General features: G+C 39.6%; 1 protein-coding gene and 1 pseudogene across 1 annotated transcript; one reads left to right on the plus strand and one right to left on the minus strand.

Annotated features, from left to right (window-relative positions):
• LOC127137373 (uncharacterized) overlaps positions 1-10172 on the plus strand; it is a 33173-nt pseudogene extending 23001 nt beyond the window's left edge.
• A 605-nt stretch (positions 10173-10777) lies between these two features.
• LOC127137374 (uncharacterized) lies at positions 10778-11203 on the minus strand. The gene has a single exon (XM_051063842.1). The coding sequence runs from the start codon at positions 11201-11203 to the stop codon at positions 10778-10780; it is 426 nt and encodes a 141-aa protein (XP_050919799.1).
• Positions 11204-12521: the final 1318 nt, after the last annotated feature.

The following is a 12521-nucleotide window of genomic DNA, read 5'->3' on the forward strand; positions in this document are numbered from 1 at the left end:
AAACATCATTGTTTGATGCCTGTAAACATCATTGTTTGATGCCTGTAAACATCATTGTTTGATGCCCGTAAACATCATTGTTTGATGTCTGTCAACATCATTGCTCGATGTCCTGTCAACATCATTGTTTGATGCTTGTCAACATCATTGTTTGATGCCTGTCAACATCATTGTTTAATGTCTGGTCGATCATTGTTTGATGTCCTGTCAACATCCTTGTTTGATGCCTGTCAACATCCTTGTTTGATGTCCTGTCAACATCATTGTTTGATGTCCTGTCAACATCATTGTTCGATGTCCTGTCAACATCCTTGTTCGATGTCCTGTAAACATCCTTGTTCGGTGTCAGGTAAACATCATTGTTCGATGTCCAGTAAACGTCGAGTTTCTTCCCAGTCATTAGTTAGTGTCTGGTTGAAGGGGTTATTCTGAGGAGTTTAGCATCTGGATGTCAGATTAGCAATGTTTTCCAGTAGTGCGATACTGGATGAAACTTTTTTCCGCCGGACGGAGATGGAAATGAAATCAAAGGATATTACGCGATCAACGCGATTTTGGGGTTCAAACGGAGAAAGGGAAATGTTGAGACATTTTCTGGAGATCGGGGTCCAAATAGAGATTGGAGTTGAAGATTATATCCAGGATGAGGTCCGTAGGATTGTCTTCTGTTCATGTGTCACCTTAGACTTTGGCTGAGGCCAGTGGAAGTCGTTATGGGTGTCTTATGAAGAAGAGATGCACATGCTACCTTCCTTTTGTGAAGGTGTACCCTCTGATATGTCGCCCTCAGAGTGGTTTGGTGTTATTTCCGACGTTGCCAGCGGAATTATCACGAGAGATGGGAGAACGGGGTCCAAATGGAGAAAAGGAAATGTTGAGACATTTTCTGGAGATTGGGGTTCAAACGGAGAAAGGGAAATGTTGAGGCATTTTCTGGAGAGCGGGGTCCAAATGGAGAAAGGGAAATGTTGCGACATTTTCTGGAGATCGGGGTTCACAATGGCGATCGCAAGTTATCGTCAGGCGACTGGGGTTCAAACCGGAGAATGGGGTTCATTATTTTGGCAAATAGGAGAACGGGGTTCAAATGCAGTGATCGGGGATCATTGGCGCGAAAGAAAATTTCGGGGTTCAAGAAAATGAAAAAAGAGCGATTATCAGAAATCTCGGGGTTCAAGAAAAGCATAAAAAAGAAAGGAATGATAATCCCCAGCGGATATGTGGTGTTCAGGCCGTGATTATCCCTGTGTTACCATTTATTTTGGTATCCAGGTCGACATTGTTGTATCGGTGATCAGGCCGACTTTCTCCGTTCCATAACTGCCTCTAGAAAAAATCATGCTTTGTCTGGACCTTTACCTAATCTGAATGTCAAACCTAGCATACTTAGGGACTTTTCCCCCACTTATCATAAATGTAAACCAATAGGCTAAGCAAAAAGACTTAGGGCTGAAAAGGCTACTACTGTCGAGGAATCCCAATCTTTAACAGATGAAACTATAGACTTAAGGTTTATGAACAATAACTTTAGAGTCTTTCGAGCGACCCCCTCATTTAAAGACCTAACTGTCTATCTAAACTAGTTAAACAAGATAGAAAAAACTAAATCTCAAACTTGGAAGGACATGGGAATTTATGACTTCATCATGCTATCGAAGGTAGAACTGGATTACATTTCGACTTTACTAGTTTCCTCATTGTACTTCTGGGATAATACTCACTATACCTTCCACCTCCCTCGTGGAATGGCAAAACCCACTCTCTTTGACATAGCCGTTATCACAGGGCTATAACCAACTGGGAATACTTATGACCCAAATGTAGAATCTGATGACTCCATAGCCTTCTCCACCTCTAGGGCTGCCTACTCGACCCACATAGCACACTATCATGACAAAGATACCGACACCGTCTCCTACATAGAACACATTGCCTTCTTGGATTTATGGTTATCCCACTGTGTATTTTGCTTGAAGTTACTCCAGGTTGCCAAGAAGTATCTCACTTTGGAGAACCAACTTCATTCTGGTCACGACGTCTGTCTGAGCGAAATGATCCTGGCCAGCCTCTACGAATCGTTGAGTGATGGCGTTACTCAACTTAAGAATCTAAGAGAGAAAGAAAATATCCTCCTTTCTGGTTGCTGCAACCCTGGCTAAATGCCACCTTCGAGGCAAGTCTTCCTAACAAAAACCTCGTCGAGGAAGAAGCTAAGGAAGTCAAAAATAGGAGGGTTGAAGGAATTCGTTTGGCTTAGTTAACCCGAAGTGATGAAGGAAAAGACCTTTGACCAACATTCATGAGCTATGTCATGATGTTTGCAAAACGTCATGAGTTCACGTCGAACATGGCCCCTTTCGCAGCCATACAATATGGTCCAGAATGGTTCCAAGACCTTTCCCATCTCCCACCAAAAACTAAGAAACAGAGTCCCTTTTAACCCGGGAAGCCTTTCTAACTCCAAAACTAATAACTCTTAGGTTAATTCCGTCGAAGAGTCAGGTCACCCTGATTGCTTATCAGCCCAACCTCGTGGCTCGACAATTTGGGTTGATCCAGGTTCTCCCAAAATGCTCTACGTCAGAAAAAACACCCTCATTCTCTATAACGCAAACCACAATGAAACCACCACTCTCAAACAAATAGCTCAATATACTGGCAGGACACACCTTACTCCAATTAACTTCGAGCCAAGTTTCCTTTGCACTCCAGAATTTGGGAAATGGTGGTCACAATACTATGTTGAAGAATTTTATGACGCTCATTTGTTCACTCAACACTTTAACAAAGCTTTCCTCTTTATACAAGAAAAAATCCAGAAAGGTACTTACACAAATATCAAAGAAATTTAGGCATTCCAAAACTACCTTAAAACTGCCTATAGGCTTGATGATCTTAGTCGAACCATCCATGAGGCAACTGTCATGGTAAAGGAATTTTTTTCAAAGAAAATGGAGAACTTAAAAATCCCCCTTTGTACGTTCCTCCCGAGAAATGATATGAAATGGCTTTCAAAATGTTTCCTCTTAAATTTCCTCAACTGCCAAGCATTGATTTTGGAGTGACCCTTGCCCCTCAATTTCCAGACTGGTTTATCTGTGGTGATTCTATAAAAATCCTTCGACAACAATCATAGAAAAAAGCCCAGCGGATGGTTGCGACAAGGCACACTTTAGACAGTTTCAAAGGTCATCTTCATATACGAATCGAAGATGTTCGCATCGAATCATATATATATATATACATCTCTCTCTCTCTCTCTCTCTCTCTCTCTATATATATATATATATATATATATATATATATATGTTTGTGTGTGTGTGTATATATATTGTAACACCTCAAAATTTGCCCTCCTCTCTTGGGACTAGCTTAACATGTGGCATATCATTTTTAGGTCATTAGTCATTGCATATTGCATATCATGTGGTTACATGGTGCAAGTCATCCTCCTAAGTCTTGGTCAGAAGATAAGAGGTGGAGATGCAAGCCTAGGGTTTTATTGACTGATCATTGGCCATCTGAGGGTTGTGGTCCAAATTAGGGTTTCTCAAGGAGATTGGTCTTCATCTTGGTGGAAATGATACATCATCATCATCATGGTTTTGATATCATCCCAGAGGTTCAAGAGATTGATCAGATACCTTGGGATTAGGGTTTTGACCACTGGTCAACCCTAATCATCTGCATTGGGCCAGTCAGGGCTTGTGAAGGAGATGGGGTCTACAATGGATATGGGGATCATTTCATGATTGTATTGAGCTTATGGAGGCTAGGGTTTCATCCTTGAGCCATTTCATCAGAAGATTGGGGCTCAACTTGATCAGTGCTTTGCCAAATTCATCTATCAATCAGAAAAGTCAACTGTGGTCAACTATGCTTGATTTTATGGATTTGGAGGTGGGAGAGAGTTGGATACACTTCATTCATGTTGAAACAAGCTTCATTTGACATGTCAAAGCTCAAGAATTAAGAAAATAAAGTCAGGACAAAAGTTGCCAAAAATAGAAAGTGACTTGTAATGGAAGTTTCCAAAAATGGAAAGTTTTCACCACAAAATTACATGTCCAAAAAAGCTTCAAATGAAATTTTGTTCAACATAAAAGTTGTAGATCTTGTTCTCACCTTTCCAAAAAGTCCAAGAACTTGAAATTCCCATGTGTGGTTGACAAGTTATGGTCCATTCATTTTCCAAAAATGCCTATAATCAAAGTGGCATAACTTTCACATGGAATGTCCAAAATGGATGATCTTTTTATGAGCAAACTCCATTTCACATGTACTTTCATGGTGTATGGTCCAAATTCATCAAAATTGGTCAATGCAAAAAGTCAAATTTCAAGTGGACTTAAGTGTATTTTTGGCATGGCATAGTGAATTTGAGCAATACAAGGAATTTGGACATGAGACCAATGCCAACACACTCCAAATGTCAAATAGAAGTTGTTTGAGCTGTCATCTTGTTGTCACATGGCTTAATTAGGAATGGACCATTTTGCCCTTGCACTTAGAAAACACATTATGCTAATCCAACTCATGTTTGGTAATTGTGATTAAGAGGAGGATTAAGGAGTGAGTATTTAACCTTAATCATAACAGAATTGGTTAACACATTTCACATTCCCAGAAATCTAACAAACTTTCCCTCCATTTTCTCAAAATCCTCTCAAATCTCATCAAGCATTTTTGATCCAAACTTCACCAATTCTTCATCAAATTGGATAATTTTTGATTCGTGCTCTACATGTGATGGTGCTGATCTGTTTCATCAAGATTCATGCCAAAATCTTCAAAATCGTGACTGTTCATGTTGTGCTCATCAATGGTGATTTGATAATTCTTGCATCTGGATCGTGCTGGAGCTAAACTAGCCATTGCGTTCAACTTCCTCAACCTTCATCTACATCTGTTTTTGGTTTGTACACCTTGAGACCTCAAGATCAAGCACTGCCTTCATCATTAGGTATTTTTTCGAATCTCACCATTGCTTGCAATATTATAGGCGTTTTATAGATCTTTGATTGTAGATGAACATGATGCTTGTGGTTTGTGAAATGATTGAGTGTGGAGAGAGTAATCGCGATTTTAAGTTTTGTGACCATTCCTTCTTTAGATCGATCCCGTGTCCATGGTTAGAGTTAGGGCAAATGAGTTACATATCTTGAATCCTTGTGGAAAGACGGTTCCAACGGTTATAGGTTTGTGCGTTTTGGTTAAGATTTGTAGATTATGATTTTCTGGAAATTTCTGTTTGTTCTTGATGAAGAACCTTTCCAAAACGCGCTCAGATCTTCTTTTCCCCTTGCCTTGTTTGAATTCATGTTTGGCGCCAGCATGAGCCAATCAGAGCGCTCCACTGCTTCTAAGCGAAACTACGTCGTTTTGCTCAGTACCTTTAATATTACCATCATGCCATTATCTGAATTTATTTATTATTATTTCATTTTCATTTTCTTTGGTTATTTCATTTGATTACATGATCTTAGAAAATTCATAGAGGCTTCATTTTTCATCCAAATTTTGTGAAATTTTTTGCATTGTTCTCATGATGATGTGAAGAATTTAATTATGATTTTTGTGAAATTTTTGCACGTGTGGAAATTTAATTGGCCTAAGGTTTGATTGTATGTGTCACATTTGCATATGTTTTGCCAAATCCTTCATGAAATGATGATGCTTGCAAATAAATGGATGAAATTTTTTGTGCTTGTTCTGGACATGTTGATGGTGATTTTCATGTGTGGTTTGTGATTTTTGGATACTTGGTTGATTAGATATGAATTTTTGAATTAAGGTGTGACAATTTGTGTCACACCAAGCTAGGTCAACTTCCTGATTTTATTTAAAATGCCTAGAGATGTTGATTTGAGCTGAGATTTTGTGTGGATGATCATTGATATGTCAAGATTACATGAGAATTGTTCTGGAATTGTTGATGGCATTTTCTAATTGATTTATAATTTTCTTCCCTGTGTGCTCATTTGGTAACATTGTGTGACACATGTTGGTAATTCATTTGTGAAATTCTCATAGTGTATTGGATGAAGATGAAATTTGGTGTGAGCATTTTAGACACATTATAGGTCATTGTGGTTTTGATCCCATTCATTTCTTAATTGTTGTCACTATTTTATGATTTATGGAATTTGATGCTTGTGTTGATGCCTTGAATTGGCTTGTATAAATGTGTCTGGACTTCTTGATTTTCATTGACCTACTTCCTCTTGTCCAATTGAGCTGAAAATTGACATGCTATACATTGAATGTGTCCTGTTTAGGTGTGAATTTTTGTGGAATTAATTGAGATGTTTTGGTATGCTTTTGATTGAGATAGTTCTGTTTGGTCATTTGAAGTTGCAAATTGCATGTTTGATGCTATTTTGTGCATAAAATGATAATGGTGAATGGTATGAGCATGGGACCAATTGCATTTGTTTCTAATTTGTTTGAATGTGATTTTGGATAAATTTCACTTGCTGTTTAGGATTTTTTATCTCCTTTGGACCCTAGGCTTGGCCTAGTGGTCTAGTTTCTCACATTTGGTTTGGATTTTCAGGTTGAAATGCAAAAGGCTTAAGGAGAAAAATTCGAGTTGTAAATTGAGTTTGTTTGATGTTGTAAACTAACATTGGTTTTGTGTTGTAGGGTTTGATGCTTGAGCTTGGGCTCATGGCTTGCACTTATGTGCATTAACTTGTGTTGTCTGTATAGATTGACTTTTGCTGTTTATTGTTGGTTTGTCTGAGTACTGATGATACTTGATTGATTTCAGGTACATTTAGTCGCTTACAGTTCTTTAAGAACTTGCTTGCTGCTGCTTGGTTGTATAAACCAGTTGAGGTAGACTCTCTTGTCTTCATGTAGTCTGGAAGACCTGGCTTGTTATTTAGCCAGGCAACTGTCTGAAGTCCTCCTTAAGAGGCGATGATTGTGATTGTTTACTTTTGTGCCAAGCAGGTAAAGACCTCTATGAGGCAATTGGCGGAACCCAAGGGATATGCAATCTATCCCCCGCTATTCTGTTGAGTCGTCCCTCTGCTCAAACCACTGTGTAGATGCATTGGGGCACAAACCCAAGATCTTGTACTTTGTACAGTTGTGTTAGAGTCTTGAGCGTAGAAGGGTCCCTCCATTCTGGACCCACGCTCCTTTGTCTGAAGCTCTCCCTGGCCAGGGATAAGAGCTGTGAAGTCTAATCTTCACTCACCTTTCATCTGCTTCACCTTAGCCCCTCAATGGCAAGGTTAAGAGCTAACCCTACCCTTGTACAGATGACTTGCCTCGGCAGTCCACCCTTTGTTTGAGCCCACTTCTGACTGGATATAGTGTGTGCTTTGTGAATATTTGCTGGAAATGTTTGTTTTGTTTTGTTGATGCTTGCATGTTTGCTTTCTTCCTGGATAGGATTAGCTTGCTGTTGTGCAAGTAGGTAGAAACCACAACATAGGGCAATGATGCATGATAACACTAGGCTCGAGTACAGCTCCCTGGTAGTGTGTCTCCCCTTGGTTTCTGGATAGAATTTCTTTCCCTTTCAGGGGAACTACGTCGCCCTGATCCTCATGCCAGATGAGGTACGTAGGCAGGAGACCGTGCGAGGTCTCTCCGGGCACTTTTCTTTCTTTTTGTGTGTGTGCTTGACAGTTATAGGCTCGAGTTCCCGACTCCCTATTAACTTGTTTGGTTGTTGTGTGCTTGGAAGCTGATGTAAGTCCATCCAGTGGCATTCGGGTTCCAGTGTGCGTGTGTCTGGTTCGGATGCCGATGTAAGTCCAGTGATTGGCGTTCGGGATCCACGTTTGCCTTCTTGTGTGTGTTTTGGTTCGGATGCTGATGTAAGTCCAGGGATTGGCATTCAGGCTCCATGTTTGCCTGTGGGTGTGTGTGTCTTGTTTGGCGTGCGTGAACCGAACTACGGCAGCTCTGATTCTCGTTCCAGACGAGATACGTAGGCATAGGATGCGATGTCCTATCGAGCTCTCTTCCTCTTAACCCCACCTGTGTTGTCTTCGGTGCGTGTGTGTGGTGTTTTAGCAACCTTTTCTTTCTTTTAGAACGTGGATCCCGTCGAGTACGACGGACGTGAGGGGTGCTAATACCTTCCCCTTGCGTAACCGACTCCCTTACCCTTTCTCTTTGGTCGCGAGACCATGCTTTTTCCAGGTTTCTCTGAGCGTTTCCTTTCCCTATCTTGGAATAAATAACGCGCAGTGGCGGCTCTGTTTGTTTTTTTGTTTTAGCCCGCCGGTTGTTTTTCGCGGATGCGACATATACACACACACACACACACACACACACACACACACACATATATATATATATATATATATATATATATATATATATACACACACACACACACAGATATATATATATATATATATATATATATATATATATATATATATATATATATATATATATATATATATATATATATATATATATATATGAAGGTGTGGAGTGGGAGGTTTTTGGAACCACATCTCTCTATTAGGATATTTACTCTTGACTCTTAATAAGTGTTATGTTTTTTTTTCTTTTAGCTACTAGAGTTCCACCCAAAAAACCAACAGTCAAGAAATCAGTCGTAGCAAAGGCTGAGGGAAGTAGCATGACCCTAAAGGTACACCTTCACTTTGCTCATTACTTTTGTGATGTATAATGGTAAAACTAACACTTTGATATTTTCATTCAAGTTGCTCGAAAACCTCCCCTTACTCTTCAAAAAATCAAAACAAAAGCAACTAGGGTCCCTGTTGTGATAGAGTCAGACAAAGAGGATCTATATCCTGTCCTAGATCTAACCCTCAGAAAAAGGAAGAAGCAACCAAAGGTTTTCAAAGCCTCGAGTCAGCCTCAGGCAAAAATTGCCAGAGTTATAAAACGACCTGCTGCTCTTTTCATTCTGGAGCCTACTCCTGAAGAAATATCGAAGATGGCAGCAACGCAAGTTAAAAGCGACAACTCCAGCCCCGGGGTCGAAGGGGACAAGGTAAAGCATACATTACTTTATTTCTTTCAATTTATTATCTTATAATACTTTGACTAATTTATCTTTTGATTTTGGCTTTCAGGGCGCTGCCACACAAACAACAGCCAAATCTCCCTCTGTACCAGTCCTTCTTAATAGTGCTGGCGAACCCACCTACCATCCAACATCTGCAAGAGGTTCGGAGAAAAGCTCAATGACCAAAATTAACCAATCAATTGCTGAGGAGCATGAGACTTCACCACCAAAAATCACCACCCAACATTCCCATACCAGTGTCTCTGATCATGAAATCGACTTAAGTAGGGAAACCCAAACTGAAGTTAACAAAGATGCTATGGTGGTGGATGAAGAAGTCCATAACTCTGAAGGTGTCTCACCTAATGTCGATGGTACAAACACTGATGCTCTGGGAGGTGATGATGCCCAAGATGAGGAGCTAAGAGAAGATGAAGAAGAATACCAACCATTATTCCATGATGGCCCTGTTGGTGAGAAAGACAAAGACCTCAAAGAGGAGGATACCAATGATGAGGGGAACAAGGATGATAATGTAGAGACGAACGAAGGACAACCTCAAGGCCCAACTACTGCTACTCAACCAACTGATGTCATTCCTGAAAGGATCAAAGCTTTAAAAAGAACATTTGGGGGTCTTTCTTCAGAAGAAATAGCAACTCTGAAGCAAAATCAACCTCTCGAGTATCTAAAAGCTATGATGAGTAGAAGGGAAGGTGCATCTGAAAAAAGTATTAGCACTTCTACAACATCTGAGGATCAACCTTCGAGCAAACCTATGGATGAGGCTCTCTCGAAAATCAAAGAAAAAATCTTTAAGGGTGATCTATTCCTACTCTTGCTGGCTGATCCTTTTTCCCCTTTATCCTTGAAGACTCTCCTTAACCAAGTCAATTTACTGGAAGCTTCTCCCGAGGTTGCCAACATCATCATGGAATTGGGTATTATGATCGAACAAATTTTTATTAATCTTAAGCTGTTATCCCAAATCATTAAGGAAATTGAGAAAAAGGTTGGTGCTGAAGCAACTGCTCTGGATGCGGCTATTGAATTGACTAAAAAAGTCATGGAATTGGAGCAAACCAAAGCGAAAAATAAGGCGGAGATCGAAAGTCATGACCATGACATTGCCTCTTGGGAAGCTCAAATAAAGGAACTGTAGGCCAAGATCTCTGAAGCCAAAAAGCACAAAGATGAGCTTTTGAAGTTTGATGACACTTCCATGGATAAGGAGCTATATTTTGGTTTGAAGTTTGTTCAAAAGGCACAAACATTAGAAGTAGAGCTCATAGCTCTTCGGTCGAAAAGATCACTATGTGAGAAACGTCCGGAGCTTCACAAGGCAAAATATCTCCATATGGAGGCTCATCTCCCCTTTTAGCTTTAGTCTCTTTTCCACTTATCTCTTCATGACTTTTGGTTTCAATTGTACTAATTATTTCCCCTTTGGGCCATTGTAATGAACTTAAGCCATGTTGACAACATTTTTATTACCATGTTGGCTTCAACCAATTCGCATGCAACTATTCAGTTATTATTTTTATCTCTTGGAGTGTTGGCTTATATTTTTTTTAAATATTTTCCATTCTCTCTTAAGATTCTTTTATCTTTATTAAGCTCCTCGATCTTATAAGCACCGTTAGAGAATACTTGCAAAATTTGAAAAGGACCTTCCCATTTGGGGGACCATTTCCCTAAGGACCTATCTTTTCGATCCATTGGAAGGATCACTTTCCAAACCAAGTCTTTAGGAAGAAACATCTTAATTTAAACCTTTTTATTGTAAGATTTATCTACTCCCTTCTTCTGCCTTTTCAATAATTCCAAGACATTGAGTCTCTCCTCATCTAGATCAACTAGCTCACCAAGCATCATGTTCCAATATGATTCTGATGGAATTTTATGATGCCTCTGAATTCTTGTTGATTGTAGGTAAATCTCAACTGGTAAAACTGCATCATGACTAAAAGTCAGTCGAAATGGGGTCGAATTAGTGGCTTCCTTGGGGGAGGTTTGACACACCCATAAAACCTGATCTAAAGTCTTGTGCCAATTTTTGGACCTCTTCCCCACATGTTTCTTAATCAAATTAATTACCACCTTATTCGCTGCTTCAACCTGACCATTAGCCTGAGCATAATATGGCGTAGAAGTTAATAATTTGAAACCCATTTCCATAGCAAATTCTTGCATTTTCAACCAGTAAACAATGATCCCTGATCTGTTGTAATGGTATTTGGGATTCCAAATCTATAAATAATGTGTTTCTGGATAAATTCAATCACATCTTCTTGGTCTACATTTGGCAAAGGTATAACTTCGATCCACTTTGTAAAGTAATCAATACCAAACAAAATATACCTCTGACTTTTAAATGATGGTGGTCGAATTTCCCCAACAAAATCTAAAGCCCAACCACTAAAAGGCCATAATTTAACTATAGAATGCAGTTCGCTTGCAGGGACATGTTATATGTATGCATGTACTTGACACTCTTGGCATCCTTTGGCGAGTTCGATGCAGTCTTTTAACATGGTAGGCCAGTACATCCCTTGGCGAAATAATAACCACTTCATCTTATGGCCAACCTGGTGTGCCCCACATGCTCCACCATGGACAGTCGAAAGGCTAGATATGCCTCTTATTCACTAAGACATTTGAGTAAACCTCCCTCAGGAGTCTTTTTGAATAATTCATTACCCAAAAAACATAACTTAAAGCTCGATACCCGGTTTTCCGTTTGGTAGACGCCGTTGGATTTTGCAAATACTCCACTATTGGTTTTCTCAAATCCTCGTCTATCAGGCTATCTACTGCAAATATTTTGAAGCTCTCTTTGTCGGCGTATCCCAACTTTGTTATTTCCAAGTCTGGTGGGGCTAATCTGGTCGACACAACTCTTCCTCTGACTTCGATTACCTTTTCCAATTTCACTTTTGAAATTTTATACCCGGATGCAATTTTATCCAGGTCGTTAGCCACTTGATTTTCCACTCGAGGTATGTGTCGAATACTAGCCATCTCGAATCTTCTCAACAATCGACTGGCTATTATAAAGTACATGATGAGATTCTCTTTAACACATTTGTACTCTTTTGTGATCTATTTTATAACTAACTCTGAGTCACCCATTATTTTGACTCGAGTTGCCCCCAATTCCAACAATATCTCAAGTCCGGCTATGAAAGCTTCATATTCAGCCTCATTGTTCGAACAAAGGCCTTCCACTTTATACTGGAATTTTGTTGGAATTTTATTAGGAGAGAACCCCTATGCATGTCCTGTCTTTGTGACTAGACCCATCAAAGTATAACTTCCAGGACTCTAATTCGAGACAAGTCACTGTGTTGTCAATTATAGAGTAGTCGACTATAAAGTCTGCCACCACTTATCCCTTAACAGCTTCCAATGGCATGTAAGTTAGGGAATATTCAGTTAAAGCGAGTGCCCATTTTCCAATTCGACTGTGCAAAATTGGCTTAGACAACATATGTATAATAACATAAAAATG

This window comes from Lathyrus oleraceus, chromosome 4 (assembly GCF_024323335.1).
Source record: "Lathyrus oleraceus cultivar Zhongwan6 chromosome 4, CAAS_Psat_ZW6_1.0, whole genome shotgun sequence".
Taxonomy (NCBI): Eukaryota; Viridiplantae; Streptophyta; class Magnoliopsida; order Fabales; family Fabaceae; genus Lathyrus; species Lathyrus oleraceus.

Excerpts from the sequence above, each read along its gene's own strand:
- LOC127137374 (XM_051063842.1), bottom strand. The coding sequence starts at position 11,203 with ATGCAAGAATTTGCTATGGAAATGGGTTTCAAATTATTAACTTCTACG.